This window comes from Nyctibius grandis, chromosome 5 (assembly GCF_013368605.1).
Source record: "Nyctibius grandis isolate bNycGra1 chromosome 5, bNycGra1.pri, whole genome shotgun sequence".
Classification (NCBI taxonomy): domain Eukaryota; kingdom Metazoa; phylum Chordata; class Aves; order Nyctibiiformes; family Nyctibiidae; genus Nyctibius; species Nyctibius grandis.
This window is the reverse complement of record NC_090662.1, coordinates 70,765,584-70,787,357: the sequence shown is the minus strand read 5'-3', so window position 1 is coordinate 70,787,357 and position 21,774 is coordinate 70,765,584. Positions and strand designations below refer to the sequence as shown.

General features: G+C 45.5%; 1 protein-coding gene across 1 annotated transcript in view; it reads right to left on the bottom strand.

Annotated features, from left to right (window-relative positions):
• DENND5B (DENN domain containing 5B) overlaps positions 1 to 20,955 on the bottom strand; it is a 123,708-nt gene extending 102,753 nt beyond the window's left edge. The window contains exon 1 of the mRNA XM_068400547.1: positions 20,844 to 20,955. Coding sequence (XP_068256648.1) covers positions 20,844 to 20,955 — 112 coding nt within the window. The remainder of the gene's footprint in view (positions 1 to 20,843) is intronic.
• Between the last annotated feature and the right edge of the window lie 819 nt (positions 20,956 to 21,774).

The window sequence follows — 21,774 nt, the reverse complement described above, 5'->3', positions numbered from 1 at the left end:
AACACACACAAGAAGCCATTAAGTTTCCATGATTCCTCTTGAAGCTGTATCTGTTGGCCATCAAGGTCATCGTCTCTCATGTAGGACTATCAGAAAACTTCTCTGAATTCTCATCTAGCAAGGGGAAAAGGGTCACAGAGTTGTGAGCCTGCAGAAACTCCATTTCCTAACAATCCAAGTTATTTGGGGTCCCTTCAACTGTGATGGAAGAGAGGAACATGATCTGCACATGCATGTGTACACACACACACACACATGCTTTCCCACTGATCTGGAGAAAGAACAGCTACTACCACCCTCAGCCTCCCAGGCATTGTGGAGCTTTGCTTTAAAGATTTTTGATGGTGTTGTAAAACTATTTGACTTTCAGCATCACGAACTCATCACTCTTCTGTTTGATAATCTTTTTTTGCTTTACAACCTGGGAAAACTATCAGGTCTCTTATTGGTTTTGCTTATCTCTTAGGCTACAGACTTCTCCCCTACAAATTTCTGCAAGTTTGCTTTTCAAACAGCAGTCTGTATTCCAGTTTTAATGTGCTTTTTTAACCCCTTTGTATCTGGGCTATTTTCATGCAGCGCATCAAACAAAAAAAACAAACCCAAAAGGTAATCTTAAGTTAGAAAGAGACTTCTGTTCATTGCCTCCTATTCTTCACCTCCCCAAACACTATTCACACCCATGCCCACAGATAACTACATCACTCTTCCCCTGACTGTATTAAATTCCTCCCTTTTGTCAGCACCATCTTACTAACCAGTAATTTGGATAACACAAACAGAAAGCTCTCATTCTAGGACTGAGAACACAAACCCAGCAGAGAGCCTGCCTGTTTTCACAAGGAAATTACATAGTCGTCTGTCTTGCTCTGTTGGTTGAAATTTGGCTTGCTTCTCAGAGACATCTCAAGCGTATTCAAATATACCTAAACAGCTTGAGGTCTCTGCCTTTTTACCTCAAAAACTTTGAAGAGTTCATCCTGACCAAAAGCAACATGCACTTTACAAGGTTATTAAAACAACCTTCCTGCTCAGGCTTGAGCGTGTGCCCTCCAGTTTCCTTCTCCACCTCAATTTATCTTCCTCCAATTGAAATCACTGTTATAGCACATGAGGTTTATCAAGTTTATCAAACAAAAAACAGCAGCTCCTACAACCACGGCTCCAAATTAACTCAAATGGAAGGCATTCATTTGCACACCGCTCCTCCCCTTCCCAATTAAAGCAACAACTAATTTGGTAGGATGTTAGTCCCCCCTGCCATCCCACTAGGCAGGCTGAAACCACTCCGCGCTGAAAGGGTTCAGAACCATCCCACTGTATGTGTAAATAACTGCAGCTTTCACAGCCAATGCTTTCAGCACCCTGTACAGATAACACATTTTTTTTCCAGTAGACTGCAGGAAAGACAGAACATAAAGCTCCTCAGGACCTACAGTCAATGCCATGCCAAGATTAAAATTCAGGCTTTAGACTTCCTTACTACACCCTTATTCTTCCAGGCACAAATAATGCTCCTGTGTAATGGGATGTGAAAACTCTTGGCTTCCCCTTGCAGTTCCCAAGTAATCTCAGTTTTCCTTTTCCATAAAGGCTTGATTAGATCAGATACATTCTCCAGAGCACAGCTGCCCGCCTGGGCAGCGCTGAGTACACACAGACCGCCGCAAGGAAGAAAATCCCTGCAGCGGCAACCCATGCTGCCTGCAGTACGCAATTCATTTTTGTGCGTTGGACATGTGCCCAAATGTCCCAAACTGACTCAGAAGGAGGAAATGACCCACCATCACCACCAGGTCACTTCTGCGCTGACTCTCCAGTTCCCGCAGCACTTGCTCAGCGTTCTTCTTCACCTCTCTGCAGCTTTCAATGCTGCTGACTAGCAAAGGCACAGGTTGAAACTGCTGTGCCAGGGCTTGTCCCAGCTTGGCAAATTCTATTAAGTACAGCAAAAAGTTCTTACCTGATATAGCCAAAGCTTCTTTCACTAAACTGACTAAATCAACTGCTGTTTCTATGAATGATGTTTCCACCATTTTTGTTCTCCTAAGCATCTCTTCCCCACCTCATTTTTTTAAAGGTGTCACAGATACAAAGACCACACAAAAAGAGAAGACACAGAGGGTCATAGCGCTCCCACTGTAGCAAGTTCAATAGCTTCCAAGGAGCAGTACATACACATGTTGCCAATAGCCTGGAGATCACAAATGGACCATGAAGAGCACGTTGGCTTCTTAAACTCAACACTCATTTTAAATATAGTGGTAACACAACCACCTGGAAGTACCTGATGCATTATCATTGACTACTGCATCCCATTATGAAATTTTTTCTTAAATGAAACCCTTTCAATTTTAATGTGCTCCTCTTAAGCTAATGAAGACACTTTGGTGAAGCTTGTTGTGTCACCCGGTAGTTTACTGGAAAAGAACCAAGACATTCTCAGCTTTGGTAATTTAAAGTTAACTGCATGAAAACCATAGGCTTCCTCAAGTGCTCTTCCAAGAGTCCTAAATAGGGGACTTGGAAAGGGGACTTGCTAGGACTTGACATGGCAGGACCTGACAAGCCCTATCTTGCCAAGATATTTAAACTCCACAAAATGGCCAGATAAAGAACGTAGGAGCCTGTATTAGTAGAAGCAGACTGCAATCAGACTGCCTACTACATACGAGCTCTGGTCTTTTTGTAAGAGTTGGGTACACTGTAATTTAAGTTAACCCCATTGGCCAGGAATGCAGCTTCTCTGGGCCTCAGGTGTTTTTCTGGAGTGTTTCCAGGTTTGTTATGCCCTTTGGACCTTGAAGACCTCAGCTGCTCAGAAGTGAGACAGGAACTTCTGCTGCAAGCAGCCTTCCCTCAGCACAGGTGTTCCACACCAGCTACAGAACCACCTCTGACAAAAATTTTCCTGCTGTGTTTGAGGACGGGATCTCCAAGGAATACAGATGCTGTCTTCACATCTCAAGATGAAGCCTGAAGAGTCCCACCCTTGGGGAATAACCGTGGAGGCTGGGAAAAGGTGGAAGAATTGACCTAGGCAAAGCCACACCACTGGTCTGGTTTCCACAGGCAGTCAGGGGCTACGCTGCAGGAGCCATTAACAGACTTAGGAGGAAAGCCTGGCAGAGAGGCAGGCTACCACCTCCCATAGCAGAGAGCTTGGTACACAACTAAGCCGCCACATCAAAGGCAGTCATTTTATTCATTTAATTCCCTCAAAAAAAAAAATTAATCTTCCTCTATTCACAGCTACTTGCACAGAAGAAAAGCCCTCATTGCTCAAGCAGTGCTGGCTCAGGCGCAGAGCTGCGAGGAATGCTGGGGCAGGGGATCAGAGCTGGTCATGCTGCTCGCCAGCTGATGCCCGTGTTACCATCTGCCCAGCTGTGGACTGGAGGGCTGGGTAGGGAAGGCAGCTCGCTCTCCTGCGCCAGCTCCCAGCCCCACGCAGTGGAACAGGTTGCGCAGGGAAGTGGTGGAGTCACCATCCCTGGAGGTATTTAAAAGATGAGCAGATATGGTGCTTAGGGACATGGTTTAGTGGTGGGCTTGGCAGTGATAGGTTAATGGTTGGACTCGATAATCTTAAAGGTCCTTTCCAACCAAAATGATTCTATGATTCTCTGCTGCTCACCAGGGCTGGGGGTGAGTTTGGAGAAAAGGTTAATTCCAGGAACAGCCAGAAATACGGCAGTCTGGCAATGAGAGCACGAGTCCCCACACAGTTTGCCAGCTTTCTGCTAGTGGCTGGCAGCCGGCAGAAACAAAGAAAAAGTGTTGGTGGCAAACACTGGTTCGCAGGAGGGTGCCGAGATGCCCGGGATGGATAGGGAGGCAGGCCTTTCTGTCACAGTACATGGGCTGTTGTGTTTGGGGGTGAGTGGAAGATGCCAGTTTCTTTTGGCTGCCACCACAGTCTTAATGTGACATTCATTGGCAGCTTATTAACTCACTTGCCACAATGAGGGGAGCGTTGCACTTCCAGCCCCATATTCAGTGATGCACGTGTGTATCTGCACAGCTACAGCAGCCACACCAGCTGCTCCCCTTAATAAAAAAAAGAAAAAAAGAGTGTTAGGAAGGACTGGATCAACTCCCCCCCCCCCCACCCCCTGCTTATTGCATCAAGAGAGCAACTGGCTAAATAAACGGCAGGACAGGATTGGGAGCCAAGACCTCTTTATCAGTGCTGGCAGTCCTGTTCAGCTAGAAAGAAGAAAACTGCATAGGCTTCACTCATTATTTTGGTAAGTCCTGCAGCAGGATGTTTTCCTGCCCTCCAGACCTGGATTGCACAGCCCTGTGCTACCTCCCGTTGTTATAAATAGAAACAATCAATAAACAGTCAGGTTAACACGTGGCACGTAAATACATCGTACTTGTCAGCATGTCTAAGCCCTACAGGTCGGATGGCTATTTTATTGAAGAGACTCTGCAGTGGAATCACTGCAGGAAAGTAGGACTTTCCAGTCTGAATTATAGGGGCAGAGTATGATCAAATGTTTTTTCTGTTGTTTTTAAGAGACCACAAGACAAAACTTCAGCACAAGTGAAAAATCAAATGACGGCTGAATGTTATTTCATCCCCAGTCTGTACCTTATATGCTTATGTATCAGAATAAATGAGGACAACCTGACTGTTGCCAGACATTGCATTTCAAGGAGCTTGGGTGGGGGCTGGATGGAACAACAGAGCACTTGGGGGATGAGTACGTGTATTCTAAAATCTAGAATTTTTAGAAGACATCAACCCATAACTAATGAGATTTAGATGTCCAGCTTGCCTGGGGGAGGGCAAAAGGGGAGTCCTGCTATTAATGAACCACACTTAGTTTTGAAATTAAAACCTCAAATACAAAGGCTCATCAGTTCCCAAGAAAAAAAAAAACAAACAAACCCAACTTTTTCAGCATGCAAACTGCATCCCTTCTCCACTAAAACTTGCTTTTAGAAACAGATGGCAGCCTGCAAGACCTACAAATCCTTTGTCTGAAGAGGCAAACTAGGCCCTATTGCCCATCAAAGTCAACCGTCACATTGTGAAGCACTGACCCTAACAAATCCATTATGTTTCTTTCTACCACAATGCTAAACCAGACAAAATGAGTCAGACTTAATAGGAAAGGGTGAGGGATTTTAAATCCCTTTCCTCCCCATCCCCACAAAAACAATGACAGGGGGGAAGTCTGCGTTGACCCCTCACTTACGAGACCTGCCCAACCCTGCCATCAGGGCTGCCCATTTGGGCCAGGCTGCCTGAAGGAGGATGGATTTGGGTTTGAAGCATTTACGGGGCGCTGTGCGACAGCTTTGAAGTCAGCGCACTCTGTCAGTCAAACTACCCTCACAGTCAAGAGTGAATACCCCGAGCAGGAAAGAAAGGCCCTTATGCCAGCTGAATAATTAGGTCTGATGTGCTTTGTAGTTTCTCAGCCCTCCCTTCCCAGCTCTGCCGAAGCACTGTGAAGACACACAGCACAGAGACGGAGAAAGCTCTTCACAGGTAGCTGCAGGGAAGAGAATATAATGTTTTTTCTCTTGCTGAACCCAGGCAATGGAAAGAGAAATATGAAGAGACAGGAGCTCATATCAAAAAGTGCTGCCTTCAGTCATGGAGGAAACGACAGAGAAGCCTGCTGAGGAGGTGACAGACGGGGCGACAGTGTGGAAAAGATCGAAAAGCCTTTTCCCTGCTATGGGTATTTGGTACATCTTGACACACAAAAGGAAACACTCGTCACTGGTACTGTCAGCAGCACCTCCCAGCAAGGAATACTTCTGTCAAAGAGAAAATCCCTCTCAATAACAGTGGGTCCAGTTTATGAATGATCCAACTGCTTTAATCTTGCATATTTAAAAAAGAGATAGAACAAAAAAGTCAATGCCCTCAGAGCAACAGATTGGTTGGATTCTTCACACTCTCAGAGAAATTGCCCCCCCGTCCCCCTTTACTGGTTTTCTTCGGCATAAAACAATCTCTCAAGGACATGGCAACAGCGACGCTGAAATTCAAAGCATTGAGATCAAACACATGAAGCTGACGCTCATTATGGCTAAATTATGTCACCTATCTGAAGGCTGAAGCTTATTATTTAAGACAATACAATAGTCATTAATCACAGCCATTGTGTATTGCTCGGAAGGCGTCTGGAAAGCTAAAGAATACAACAGAGATTTATTATACTGTGGTGCTAGATTTAATTACATGGTTTTCTCCTCAGTATCTCGCTGCTTGTAGTTCACCACCTGTTTGCACCAGAGGACCCGAAATAAAGACATGACAGCCCTTGAGGCTAGGCATGCAAGAGAGGGCTTGTGCTGAGCTTTTGCTATGACCATTGTAGCAGAAAACCAGGGGGCAAAGAGAACAGATTATTTCGGGGACTGCTAGCTGGGAAATCGCTTATGTAGAGCTGTTGTTTTTCTTCAGATGTTTTAAACTTCCAGTTAGTTTGAATATACATTTATGTGCAGAAAAAGTACACTGTTGAGCCCGTGTGCAAGGAGAAACACCTCGCTGTCTTCCTCCTAAAGCTGCAGCATCAAGATTCATGCCCTCACCAACACAACAATGTATTTAAGCAGTATGGCTGTCTGCTGGCAGCCTTCTGCGTTTGCATTTTCCTCTATAAATATTTAACGTAGAAGAACTGTTCATGTTACCCACTTTGCCCGAAGTGTTTTGACAGCCATGCTCACCACATGACAATGATGCTCTATTTAACACTGCAGCTGCAGCCGGGAAGATTTGGTTTCAGTTTTATACAATATTGTGAAACTGATGACCTCTCACAAAACAAACCAGATAATTCATTTTTAAGGAGTAGAATTTAAATGCATTAGCAAGATAATTATCAGTAAGCCACTGCAAGAAAGAAAAACGGAAATTTAAGTCCTAAATGCAAGAGTGTGCTTAAATTTAGCTACAATCCTTTTTTTTTTTTTAAACACAGAAAGCGAAAATAAAAGACAATCAACCCTGCAAAAGCTGAGTAACCTTCTGAAACGGTTTCTCTTAAGGATAGAATAATTTCCAAACTTTCTGAACCGCAAATTATCATCAGCCCTCAGAGACCTCTACGTGCTTTTACCAACCAGTTAATTGAACCCGTTCAAAAGAAGAAGATGGCTCAGTGGACCACTTGGCCAGCCCTGAGGGAGGTTTGGCCCCAACCTCTCTCTAATGTACTAAGACTCAGCATAGCCTACCAGCGACTAACCAAGAGTTAGTCTTTCACATCTGAAGATCACAACATTTTCCAGGAGGAGAAAGTTCAGAGAAACAAAAAGGCTTAAATAACCCAGCCAGTCAAATCCACACAAAACAGCTCTGCTACTGTTAGTGACACAGAGAGAGACTTTAAAGTGCTCACTTTAACATGGAATCACTTAAGCGCTGCTTGGAAAAAATACGTGGATGTTAACATGAGAAAGAGAAACTGAGTCAGCAATGTTTATCCTTTCTGATTTCCCCACCCGGCACCCCAGCATAGTCTCGGTTACCCAGGGGCTCATTAATGCACTCATCTATTACAAGCTTGCTGGAAGCATGGAGCGATGCCACTGTGGTATGAGCAGATTAATCAAGCATGGATTGCCAACCTTGCACTGCAACGCAATGCCATCTCCTTCTAGGCCATTTCAGTGGACAGATTCAGCTGAATATTGCCATTTACTTCCAACACAACTCATAAAGGCAGAGTGATTAGCCATCCCTTGCAGTGCCTTTTACTGAAGTGACCCAAAAGTTAACGCATTTAATACAGTTTTATCACTCCTTATGCATAATTAGCACTTTAATACATCAGAATACAGTTCTTGGTTCTTAACAATATTATCAGAAAGGTCAGAATAGCTTTTTAAAACAATAAAGTATGAGGATGAGCTGGTTTGTTTTTAAATGGGGGAAGGGGGAAGATTAAGAAGGAAAAAGAAAGTAGAGAGCCCCCTTCCCAAGCACATTCACAGAATCACAGAATGGTTCTGCTGCTGTAACTCCCATTCAGTGCATTTTGAAAAAAAAAAAAAGTGCTTTTCCATAGACACATCTCTTGGATGCAACAGCACCAACACAGCCAAGCTCCTTCATCCTTTCATTGAGCCTGAGGAAGGACTTGGACCAGCAAACAAACATTCTTGCATTGCTATTTATTGCCAAACGTGGCTTTGCTCCCACCGCCTGTTATCACATTGTAGGAGCTGTAGCAGAATTGCTCCCTTAACAAGTACTCTTCATTTGAGACGGAGAAGGAAAGACTAAGGGAGATGGCATTAACACAGCTGTATAGTTTCACAGGTCTGGGTGAAGAGCCCTAGGAGTTATGCAACAGGACGGCAGGACAGAAATCATGGTCCTCTCATCTGCAGCTCCTTTTGCTCACACAAGCTTGTTAGCTCTGATCTTCCCCCTCAGCACCACGGGTTACCCTTCATTCCCCAACACACCAGATGGGCAGGAGGCAATGCAGGCTCTGCTCGGATCCCAGCTAGGCAGCTGCCAATGAGCCTGCCGGGCTACCTACGTGGAGGGGCCTCTCCTGCTTTATAAAGTGCTGTTGCTTTTCCCGCAGCCTTTGTATTATTGGAAGGTTAATTAGGATCTCTGCTCTAGCTGCAGGGACTTGACCAAAAAAAAAAATCCCACATCTTTTCAATTTCACCTCTGACGAAATTAAATTGACCTACGGGCTCAGAAGTTGGTAGATATGGATACAGATTGTTTTGGGGGGTTGGGTTTTTTACTTTTTTTTGAAAAAATAGGAAACAGGTCTAGTGTGATCATGTTATCAATCACAAAAGTTGAGTTTTGAGTGTGGTAACACTACACTACTAACAACACAGATGGTCTCCTGCTTAGTGTCAGCTTCCATTTTGAGCTGTTCAGTGCACCACAAGCAATGCTGGGACACAATCAGAAGTCATTGCCACAAAGTGCTGACAAAATATTAACCAATAACTGAAACTCAAGACAGATTTTGAATTGCAAATAGTTTACAGATCTCCACCACTATCAAATATGATATATCTTGGACACTCCACTGCAACAGTTGCTCCAAACAATTCATTCTCAGCTCTGGGATAGACCTAAATCTGTGCCTTTTCTCCCTGGCTCCTGGACAAATGTCTCTTCCAGCGCTGGCACAGACCTGCAGGCGAGGAGCATGAATACATCCAGGCCCCAAGACAAGATGTTTTCTCATTCTTATTCCTGCTGAAAGCACAAGAGCTGAACTAATCAGGGCCCCGAGCCCCTGGGTCACAGCCAGGGCACCCACGCCGGGGACCTCAGCTCTTTCTCACCTGCTGACCGGGACAAAGCAGGGCTGAGGGGTCCAAGCTCATTAAGGCAGAGATTTCATGGGAAGTTCAGCCCACATTAAGCTAGAGGGTTTTTTTTTTTGTTCATGGTGTTTTTTTTAACAGTGTGTTAGACTGAGCAATTTTCAACAGGGCTCTTTCCCCTCCCAACTCACCACCCTGTGGGCAGCTCCAAGAAGAAAGAAAACAAAGACACGGGCATAGAAATGATAGTAAGTTATTAACCAAAACTACTATTGTGAGGGTTAACATCACCATTCCCCTTTTGCCAAGTATGACAGCAGACCACAGCTACAGCTGCCTCACCCTATGCAGATGTTCACATTTATACAGGAAAAAATGATTACTTAAGAGCATTTCTTACACCGGGATTCTTTAGCTCTTAGTCATTCCTCCATTTGAGATAGAAGCACTAGACTACACATCCTTGCTTGAATTAAGAGAGTCAAACAACATCTGCTATTACACTCGATAAAGTCAAAAAGAGTCAACATATTTGCAAATGCTAGTAAGATAAACCTGTCTTGAATAGCATCGTCTTGGGAAAAGGCTAAACACTCAATTCATTTGTGCTGAATAGCTGCTATCCTGATTTCCAGAGATAAATACCCTCCCTTAATAGATTCATAACAATAGTCATTAGAGACAAAGGTTGTCTCTAGACACCGAAAAGGGGTGCATTAGAAACACTGTAGTACCATTGGTCCTGGCCTTGACATTCTTGAAATGTTTACAAGGCAAAACGTACAGCAGAACACACCCTTCAAAGCTCTGTGACACAGCATACAGCCACCACCAGTCATTTTACAAAGCACCCAGCAGTTTTTAAGCATCATGAGTCATTACCAGCCTTTTCATCTTCCTACGATGACACAAAATTTCAGGGCTTTGGGTGGTTTTGGTGTTTTGGTGTTTTTTTGGGTTTTTTTGGTTTTTTTTAATAAAATGTGAGAATTCTGCCCCAAATACTTGGTGCTGTGTATTTTCAAATTGTTATACTGGAAGAATAAACAAAATGAGAAAGCAGAACATCTACATTACAAAAAGTCCCATCCTAGAAACTGTGCAACAGCCCTTCACCTCTCCCACACCAGCCAGCATCACAGCCCAAAGAAAGTCTATGTTAACAGAGCTGTTGTTTTGTTTTTTTAAGCATAACATTGTTCTTAGTTTTAAATACATGTCAGAGTATTGTGCAGCATAAAGCAAACAAGAATACCAAGTGGGAATACTGATGGAAAAATAGTATTGTGTGAATAACTAACTATTCAGTAAATCCTCCCCTCCCTCAGCAATGAAAAGGCAAATATTTACTCAATTGTATATTGCATTCTTTGCTCAAATAATTCATAGTTTGAATTTAAAAAAAATACATCGCTCTCCTTTTTCCAAAGCATCTCAGAGGAGACCAGAGGGCCCAGCAGAAGGTATTTACACCATCTGACTGGATTCATTTCAGCAGCAATGTGGACAAAAAGCAGGAGACGTGCACTCCTAAATCAGGGATGTGGACCCTCCTGACAGTCTACAGCCCAGCGAGAACCCAGGCTCCAGAACCCATCAAACATCTAAAGTCACTGTAAGCAATACCTATTTGGACTGTGGCAGCATCCTCCTCTTGCAGCAGGCTCCAGCTGCATCCCAAACATCAGTCAGTCTAAAGCAGGCTGCTCGGCCCATTTGATCAATATTTCATTGAGAACTTACCAGTGAAATGAGTGCTTGGTTTCATCATTTTATTACAAAGAGCTCAGCCCTCTTGTTTTTCAGTCACAAGAGACTGGAAGCACCTCTTCCACCTGGGCAGCCCTGCGTAAGGAGCATCCATGGTGACACTTACTTTTTCCTTGTAGCTATAGCTACTGCTAACACAGGTGACATTGCATTACATCGCGTGCCACCACATGCCAGTCAGTTTGTACGTGAAAATAGCTAGGCATGGAAATGAGCATAGGCTTATATAGATGCTAAGGGGAAAATGCAAATTTATACAAATAATTTCAGTCATCCATGAAAAGAAGCAGCCACTACACACCCATGACAGTTGAGCTTTGCTTTTTTTTTTTAATCCTGTCATTGTTTACACAGAATGGTGTTGCAGATTAAGCCACTTTACCCTTACACATGTTAGTCTTTAACATGACAAGAGAATACCTAGAAGGGGGTGGACAGAGGACTCTTCCAGCTTTCATGCTGTGCAACCTACCACTGACATAGCTTCAAAGCACGATTTGACTTCATTTGATATAAAGCTTGTGTTTTAAGAAGCATTGCTACTAGGTCCCAGAATTATTATTGCAATTTGATGAATAAAATGACTGTAAAGCAAAGCCAAGTTCATGCTCCAAAGGCGAGGGGGGGAAGCTCACTCTCCAAGAGTGACATAATTTAAACATTGCCTCTGAACACAAAACAAGAACTGCTGACATTTTTGCATGAAATTGTTCTCTCACTGGAGAACAACCATCAAGTTTTCTTTGCAGATCCACCAAAACCAGACACCCCCCCCAATATTATATTCTACTAAGAGTTAATTTTTGTACTATCACTCGAAGCAAGTCACTGAGATCTAGCAAAGTCCTTCAAGACTACTCTACACAGAGTATATATTAGCAAGGGAATACTCTTTCTATTTTACCCTTTAAGCATCTGTTTGCATGTTTTGACATTATTTTTCATGGATTGGTTTGGTAGGTGGAGGAAGGAGGAAGAAGCAAAACCCCACACCTTGAAGGAGCATGGCTTCACTTTTCCAGCCAGGCACCTTCATCAAGCCTAGGACACCCTAATGAGAAAGCTCTCAGTTAAGACCTAATAATCAGACAGATGAGTAAAACTATCTTAGACTCCAAGCAAGGCGCACAAATTGAGCTGTTTATATTTTCATACTGGTAATGTAAGAGAAGCTTCTTCCAGCCATGCCAGTATCTGACACAGTCTGTCACACATTAGTCATCTCCCCAGTGTGTGTCTTTTATTGTGATGACCCATCACCTTTTCTTCCCTAATTACTTTTGAGATTATCTATATGGCTAACGTGACCAAAATATCACAGTGAAGGCTACCGTTTCCTGACCAAGTTTATTTTTCCTCAGTGTAACTTTTTCTACCATATGTATTTTCCTATTTTCTGGTCAAGAGGTAGATAATGAAAATAAAAAATGCGTAGGTTATTTGCACTCTCAAACTATATGAAGGTTCCTGTATTTTGACTGCTATAGTTCCTCTCCATACGCACAAGATATGGCTCAACAAGCTTCATGTAATCTTCTTCCCATGTATGTAAGTGGTCCTACATGATCTCAAGTAGCACCAGCCAAACACCGCAGCATTAATGGGATCAAAGTGCACACACTGTTTATTTTTTTTTTCCCCTTCATTCACATTTCTCATTCACTCCAACCGTCATTGCAGCAGATCAGCAACTGCAGCAGGAGCAGCGTGCCAGCTGCGGACCCAGCGTCAGCCCACGCAGAAGCTTTGCGGGCTGTGCATTTGCCAGCACGTTTCAGGGACGAGCTGGCATTAAGGACAACTTGATTAGTCCATGACAAGCAAGTGAAAGAAGGCAAGCAAGAGAGCCCTGACACCCTTGTGCTGCTGGCTTGCATGCATCTCAGCCTCTCTGTCCTGAAGCAGCTCATTTTGGAGGTATTCCTACGGCGAGCTCCGCACGGGCATAGGAGTGCTGTGGGCACAGTGTCAGGGTGCTGGCACAGCTCCTGCAGCACTGGTAAATCACTCTGGCGAGGACAGCAAGGCTTCACGGGCAAACAGCTGAGCAGAGAAATCAACACTACAGTCACGCACTGCCCTGAGCAATTCTGACATATTTACAGTTTCTGCTCTAGAAGAGCGGATATCGCTTTCCCTCAGATCCCACCATCCTCCAGTGCTGTGAGCACTATCGTGGAGGCAGACGCTGACACGGGAGCCTCTCTGCTGGCAACAGGGACCCTTCACCTTCAGCGTAGGCTCAAAACCACCATCTCTCCTCACGCTCCCTACCAACACCCAGCCACGACGAGGCCTGATCCGGCACTGCCACGCTCTTCAGGACTTGCGTACGTTTGCCCTTCGGTGCTCTTTGCCTGAGGCAGGCGGCTGTGGTCACGGGGGCCTCGGCTCTCCCCAGCCACCGCACCACTAAGCCACCAGGATGGGGCCAGTGGTGACTTCAAGCTGATGCGCAGGAACAAGATTAGGGTTGGATTTAGGTCGTTCTTATAAAGGGACAGCAGCTCAGCCATTCTGCCTGCCAGGACTTCGATTACTACTGCGGTTTACAGTATGTGAAGGAAAAAGGCTACCAGCTGCAGTATTAACAGACCAGTTACCAGGATTTTCACTGAAAAAAACCTCTCACATACACAATCACATCTTCTTCTGTGCTACCGCAACAGCCGCTGGTGGCCAAACAGCCTCCGAGAGCGCAGGCGGGTTTAGTCTTTCTAAGTGGAAATTAAAATAGCGGCTTATGTGGCAAAAAACGTACAAGAAATTCTCTTTGGTTTAACATTAGTGAGTCAGTGCTATTGATAGTAATAATGATATTTTTCCAACACAATCAATACCTTATTTTCAAAGGAAGACAGTATAAAAAACTTAGATGAATGCAAACGTATAATGGAATAGTCACACCAGGGTTGGGGGAGCATTTAAATCCAGTGCCTCTCTGGCATATATAAACACAAAGAATGAAAGCGCTATTACTAAAGCATAATAACACGTCACAGCCATTTGCAATTCCACAAATGGTCTGTTATCCAAGCAAGCAAGCGAGTTACTCCTTATTAAAGGTCATTGTAACTGGAGATGATACTTGCCAATAATATTGACAATTCTTTGTAAAAAGCTCTGTTTCCTTTGGCTGCAGAAATCCTCCTACAGGAGCTAAGTCTTTAATGTATAATTCAGAAATCTATTTAAAAAAAAAAAATAAAATCTGTGTGGTGTTACAGTGGAATTCTGTTTTTCCCCAGTAGCACAAAAAAAGCCATGTTTGAGAATAAACCATTTCAGCAACTATCCATGCCACCACCTTTAAAGATGTAGAAGAGAGCAGAAACATTATTTCTATTTCAGCATTGAGTCGAGGTTCCAGCCATAAAGTCAGAAGATTGATTGCTGCATTTGAGCATTGCTTCTTAAGGGGGGCAGGAGAAATGCTTGAGTCCCACCCCCTCCCACAAGCCCTATAACAATCAGAAATCCTAAGCAATCTATTGCAACTGCTTCCAAGGAGCAAGTTTTGTTACGTTGTACAGCTTAAGCCATCTTCTCCTCTACCCATACCACTCTCATCCATATCCAGGTTACTTAACCTGGACAATCCATCCAAAAGTGCTTTGTGCAACTCTGGACTGTACTTCAAAATGAAAAGCAAAACTCCTGCAGCCTGGTTTTCATTTGTCGCAACTGAGTAAGTCACGAACAGGAACTGCAACTGTTTAGATATTCCATGGTCAAGGGAAATTTCTCAGTCTATTTCCAGTAAACCAGGAAAAAACCCAGTTACTTATTTTCAGAAAAGCCATGTACACAAGAAGTTGTATCGCCATAGTAACGCCACCAAGTTTTCTGGGACTGCGGGGTGACTTGGTACGGAGGAAGCGTGATGGAGAACCATGGGAGCTGCAGGAGATTCTGCAAGGTGTGAGCGCGCAGGTGCCAGGCACACACAAGGACAAAAAAGTCCTTTAGCTTTCTAAAAATAAGAGCCTACTAGATACGAAGTACAGTTAGCCAGACTGCAACACGCCCTGTTTGGTTTTCAATGTTATGAACTAAGGTAACATTTAATTGGGGATAAATTATTTACCAATATCTGGATATTTGTAGGGAAAGAGCATGAGTTAGAATTAGTGTTTATTTTCCCCAAGACACTCAACGTTTCCAATGAGCATGACCAGTAAGCACTCAACTTTGCTGGTCATAAAGAAAAACTAACTAAATAAAAATTTAAAATTCAATCTTAAAAGTAGAGTAATGAAGCTTTTAACAGCTTTAAAGTATGCATTGAACCAGGACAATAAGATAGCGAATCTTTATGCAATGGCCAAAAGTAGGCAGTGCAAAATACGTTGCTAGACAAGATACAACAACTAGAACAGCTCCTCCCCATAGCCTTGGGGTAATATTTTACAGTTTATGTGTGGAAAAAAGCTATAAAACTTTTCGTTTCACACAGGAAGAGGGCTACCACAAGTCCACCATTATCGAAGTTCTGAGATGCAGAAGGCATCATCCAACATGGTCCTTCAAGCCCCAGTTCCCATGCTGCCTGACCACATCCTCTCTCCCTCCAAACTGCTCCAGCAACAGCATCCTCAATGGAGCACAGACCAGTCCTTCCACGTGGGAACAACACACCTACCCGTAATTTTCTCTCTACTTTCCTCCAGAGCTCTACATTACTTCCCCAGTAAAAGATATTTCATTTTGACTCGTAGGTATTTTGGATTTTTCCAAATTGTAGTTTGTGACACTCTGTAAGAAGATACTACAAAATTTAATTTGCTCTCAAAGCAAAACGTAAAAGCCACTACAGCCAGAAAAATGTTGTGCCTTGCACACACACTTATAAAGTTCACATAGTATGACCAAAGAGGCAATAGAAACAATTTAATGAACAATTAGGCCTTGTCGTTTAAGGCAATGTTAAATATTTACTATAACGAGTTCATTTAAGCATATGCAATTCCAGGGCTGATAGTCTCAAAATGGCTTTACCTGAAAGAAGGAGGCATGAAGATGAAAGTGAACCGAAACGTATTTGCCATCAGCCCTGAACATGAGAGAAAGGCTCCCTTCATCCTCTTTTAGTGGAGTTCAACAGGGCACAGAAACCAATACTGAAATTTTCATGGTTTTCAAGACATTTCACATCAAATACCCTGCTCTTCTTTTCTCACCTCTCCAACTACTAAGTGCCAAGAAATCCTTAGATAGTTTCCTTTCCTCCCTCAAGTCCCTAGAAAGATTATTTTTCCTTCCATCCTTGACTGAGAGCTTTGTGATAGTGCCACAAGGGTTTTGACAGCATTATAATCCATATGCCGCTTTGCTGCGTGCCTGGATATGCTACCAAGCTGAGCAATAAGAAAACAGCTTTTTACTTTTCAAAATTAATTATCTTAAAAAAACAAAATTAATCCAGCTGTGAAGTAATTTCCTATTAAAAAAAATAGGAAAATCTGTACCAGAAAATAGCATATATTAATGACTTGGATGAGGGAATAGAGTGCACTGTCAGCAAGTTCGCTGATGACACAAAACTGGGAGGAGTGGCTGACGCACCGGAAGGCTGCGCAGCCATTCAGAGGGAGCTAGACAGGCTGGAGAGTTGGGTGGGGAGAAATTTAATGAAATATAACAAGGGCAAGTGTAGAGTCCTGCACCTGGGCAAGAACAACCCCAGGTATGAGTACAAGTTGGGGACAGAGCTGTTGGAGAGCAGCATAAGGGAAAGGGACCTGGGGGTCCTAGTGGACAGCAGGATGACCATGAGCCAGCAGTGTGCCCTTGTGGCCAAGAAGGCCAATGGCATCCTGGGGTGGATTAGAAGGGGTGTGGTTAGCAGGTCAAGAGAGGTTCTCCTCCCCCTCTACTCTGCCCTGGTGAGGCCGCATCTGGAGTATTGTGTCCAGTTCTGGGCCCCTCAGTTCAAGAAGGACAGGGAACTGCTAGAGAGAGTCCAGCGCAGAGCCACGAAGATGATTAAGGGAGTGGAACATCTCCCTTATGAGGAGAGGCTGAGGGAGCTGGGTCTCTTTAGCTTGGAGAAGAGGAGACTGAGGGGTGACCTCATTAATGTTTATACATATGTAAAGGGCAAGTGTCATGAGGATGGAGCCAGGCTCTTCTCAGTGACATCCATTGACAGGACAAGGGGCAATGGGTGCAAGCTGGAACACAGGAGGTTCCACATAAATATGAGGAAAAACTTCTTTACGGTGAGGGTGACCGAACACTGGAACAGGCTGCCCAGAGAGGTTGTGGAGTCTCCTTCTCTGGAGACATTCAAAACCCGCCTGGACGCGTTCCTGTGTGATATGGTGTAGGTAATCCTGCTCCGGCAGGGGGATTGGACTAGATGATCTTTCGAGGTCCCTTCCAATCCCTAACATTCTGTGATTCTGTGATATATGCAAAAGAAAAAAAAATAAAAATCTAAGCAAAATGAACTATTTGCACGGTGGAAAATTCTCATCTGCTAAATTTATTTTAATCACTGAGCATCCACAGGAACAGGAACTATAAAGCGAGTAACTCTTCCCTAAAAGCAAGTCAAGACCTTACACAAGTTTAAAACTTTGATTTTATTTCATTTTGTGAACAGACCTAACAACCCTACATTAAGAATTAAAAAGGTTTTTCTTCACTCTGCCTCCAAGAGCATCATTGAAACATTTTACTTTGTGCCTGGTGCAGTAGATGAGGTTTGTTTGGTTTGGGGTCTTTTTACTGCAGAGGGTTTACATGGAAAGAGATTTTGGGCTTAAGCCATCGGGCAAGGAAAGCCTTCACACAGGGGTGGGTCTTGGGCTGTCCCCGGCAAAGGGAGGGTGCAGGTCGGGGAGCCCCAGATGACGCCAGAGCTGACTCACGGGCAGCTCCTTGGCATGCCTGTGAAGCACCCCTGTGAGGTGTCTGTGCCTCAGCTGATCACCAGCAAGTTCATCTGGAAACTGAAAATCCCTTGAGGATTTTGTAACTTCTGCTTCTCCATTCACAGGAGAGGCCCCCGGGCCACAGAAGAATGCCTCTTGCCTCCTCTTGTCTTCTCTCGTGCTCCCCTGCTCAGCCCTAGTGCAGCTCCGTTCAGTCAGACCTGGCTTGAGAAGGTGTTTTGTGTACGCTAGCTCCTAAGGAACTTGCAGGTTTGGAGATAAGCAGGTTCTTAATTACTTTTTTTGCTAATTTGGGGATGATCTGCACGGTGGCTTAAGTCACAGCAGCTTTTCATTGACCCTGTGACTTACCTCAACAAGCTCTTTAAGCACAAGGCTAGCAAGATGGAAAGCTATCACAGCTAGTAATTCAGTACTGCAAGAACAGGATCATTTCTTTCTAGAAAATGTTGTACAAGTATTTTTAGAAAGAAATAGCCTTCATCTGTAGGTTTCCTGTGATACAACAGACTTAGTTTTCTTGAACATCTTTTGCCCCACCTATTCTGGTTACGAATTCCATCCTGGTAGCTCAGTTTTTGAAACCTGTAACAGATTTCTAGATGAGATCTCACTAGTGCTTGTCTACAGTGGCATTAATACCCCCCAAGCTTTAACAGAAATGTTTTCTCAGCTACATCTAAAAGCAGGGTTAAGTTTTCCATGGCTGCATTATATTTGTGGTTCACAGCTTTCCCTGTTCTTCTCTAACATTTCCCACTGCTGAGCTCCCAGCTGACAGCAGAAAGCTCCTGTCATGAGTCCCTAACATTGCTCAGTGGCAATATTAAGTCCCATAATATTTCTGCTACTCCTCTTATCATATCCCAGCCCTCCTAGGTATTGAGGATATCTCCCAAACTGGCATTACCAAAAATTTTTGTACACTCAAACAGTTTAAACCTGTTACAAAGACATTTCTACTTGTTATTTCCTATTGGGGGGGAGGGAGAAAAAAAAAAAAAAAAAAAAAGAAGTCCTAGTTTCTTTAAAAACAACTACTTGTGGTAATTTTTCTTTGAAATTATTCACAGTTGCATTAAATTTTATACATGGGCATGTCGCACATATGCAAAATGTCTTTCTTTTACTGAAAACTGGAGACTTCCCTTAGCTTTGAAATCTGATTTGTGTTGCTGGAACAGTTCAGCTAAACCTACTGAATGACCATAGAAGTTGAGCCCTGTAGCCGAGCCACCACACTGCATGACCGTACCATGCTCAGGCTGTCCTTGAGCAGTGCTCCCTAAGAACATGCCTGCGCATCTCGCTGCGAAACGGAGCAGAAATCAGCAAAAGACAAGTTTGAAAGTCTGGGTGCTCATCAGCGAAGGCACAGCCTGCCAGCCAATACCGCTTTAAAAATAGTTCCTTTTCAGATACAAGAGTTAGAGATGACTCAAAGTTTAAGTAGCTGAAACCCCAATAGGTCATATTATGCAAATCACACCCTGTATGCCATTAGCTGGGAGATGGCTCACGAGCCAGGAGTTTTCTACTAAAAGCAGCAACAATGAAAACACAGTTGTGGTCACTAGTATGTGTGAAAAAAGCAAACAGAGATTAAAGCACATTTGGCTCATGCCTCAACTTGGGGATCCTACCGCTACCTCCAGTGTGTGCTCACTGTGAAGGGAAAAGATTTAGGTGTTAAGATAAAGCTTCCTGGAACATCAGGTGCATGTATCCACCCCTTTTACAGGTGACAAAAATATGAACTTCAGCCAAGGTACATCGATCAGTGATGCAGATCATCAAGTCTTTCTCTTACACAACCAGAAGGCGCCATACTTCCTGATGCAACAGCAGCGGAGACCTTGCCAGGATCCCATTGCCAGGCAGAGGTGCCCACCGTGACAGCTACCGCTGCCTTCCACTTCAGTCACATACAGCTCATTCGCCTGCAGTGCGAGTGCATAGGAATGGTCAAATGTGTGCGCTTAAGCGCTTTCAAACTCATAACTCAGCGAGGAAATGTTTCGCTTCCATGCAGTTAAGTCCCATTATTATACTTATAGTCGATCTAATTTTACGTGTAAAAACTGCCTTAAACAGTTCTGTTTATTTAACCACAAGTGACATTTAGGAAGGAATCCTGCCTTTTCCCAGCATAATCAGTTCAAATCCAGTCATGAACCCTCCAAAAATAAATATTTTAGAAAATGAGTTTCATCCCATAGTAATAATTTTGTTATTTGATTCTGTAGCATTTGGGGGGTGGAGGGGGAAGGAAGGAAGGATGCAGTAAGGCTCTTTCTGAAAAGACATAAGATGTGAATAAAGCAGCATAATTAAAGATGCGGTTCCATTAATTTCTTCAGTTCTCCCTAGATTCCCCTCCGCCCTTTCGAGGGAAAATAGGGAAGAAAATGCCTCTGCCCGGCAGCAAGCTCGGTCATTCGGCCCCCTTCAATTCCCCAACCCTCCGTACCCTTCTACCCTCCGGCGCACCCCGCGGGCCGCGGCTGAGTCGCTGCCCCCCGACTCCCGCCGAGGGCCGCCTTGCCCCTTCCACCACCGGTGACCGGCGCCAGCGGCGGAGCCCGGCCTGCGAGGAAGGGCGCATCCCGGCGGCCGCAGACTGACGCCCCGCGCCGCTGCCCTTCGGGGGATGCTCCGCCCGTTCTCCCGAGATGCTTTATCCCTCAAAGTTGCTCCCTCCCTGCGGTTTCTGCCGGCTCGGCGACCTCCGCCCCGGCCCCGCTTCTCCCTTCACCCCCTCCTCGCGGGGGGAGCAGACATTTTGAAGCAGCGGATCCCAAAAGCCCGCCGCCGGGCCGCGGCGACCCGCAGCGGTGCGCGTGCGGGAGAGGCCTCCGCGCCGCGCCCGGCCCCGCCGGCGCCGCTCACCTGCCAGCTCGTCGGGCTCCAGCCCGCTCTCCGCGTCGATGCCGCACAGCACGAAGTAGTGGGCGAAGCGGCAGGGCGCCGCGCCGGGCCCGGGGGCGCCGCTCCCGCTCATCCCGCCGGCGGCGGCGGCGGCTCCCTGCGGCAGCGCGGCTCTGCGCGGCGGCGCGCCCGCGGGACGGTCACGGCGCACCGCCCCCCATCCCCGGCGGGGGCGCGCAGGCCGCGGCGGGCGGGCACCGGGCCGACACTGAGCGGCGGCTGCGGCGGGCACCGAGCGGCCCCGCTGTCAGCTGAGCGGGGCGGTGGAGGCGGTGCCGCACTCCCGGCCCGCCCCCGCGGGGCATTTAAAGCCTGGGCGGTAGCGGCGGTGCCTCCCCCTCCCGCCCCGCTCCGCTCCGGGGCCTTAGCGGGACATTTCCGGCCCTTATGGGCGTTTTGGGTGTGAGGGGTGCGGGAGAGCCCCGGGCGGCCTCGCGCCTCCGCTTTGCCACACCGCATTGCCGCAATAGGTGATTAAAGCTTCCTCCCCGCCCCCGTCACCCCCAAGGTGTGAGTAGGGGCGGGGGGGGGGGGGGGTGTCTTTTATTTAAATAACAAAGGGGACGGTGCCGCTGCCGTTCGGGGACGTTCCCCCAAGCAGCACCGCCGGAGCGGGCCGAGCGGCAGCCGGCGCCCGGCCTGCGCTGAGCGTTTTCTGCGGGAATCCTACAGCGGGATATGGCCTTTTTTATTCTCCCACCCGAATGTCGAAACAACAGCAACAAACCCACCCCAGAGAGGGTCTGCTGGCAGCGGCGGGCGGTGAGGGATGGCTTTTGTGTGCTCTCCAGCCCTGCGCCGTGATTGATGGTAGTGGTACCACGTTAACTTCTAGGCCGGGGAACTGTTTCTTTGCTACGTGCGCTCTGTTTCAAAGCAAGATCTGAAATGT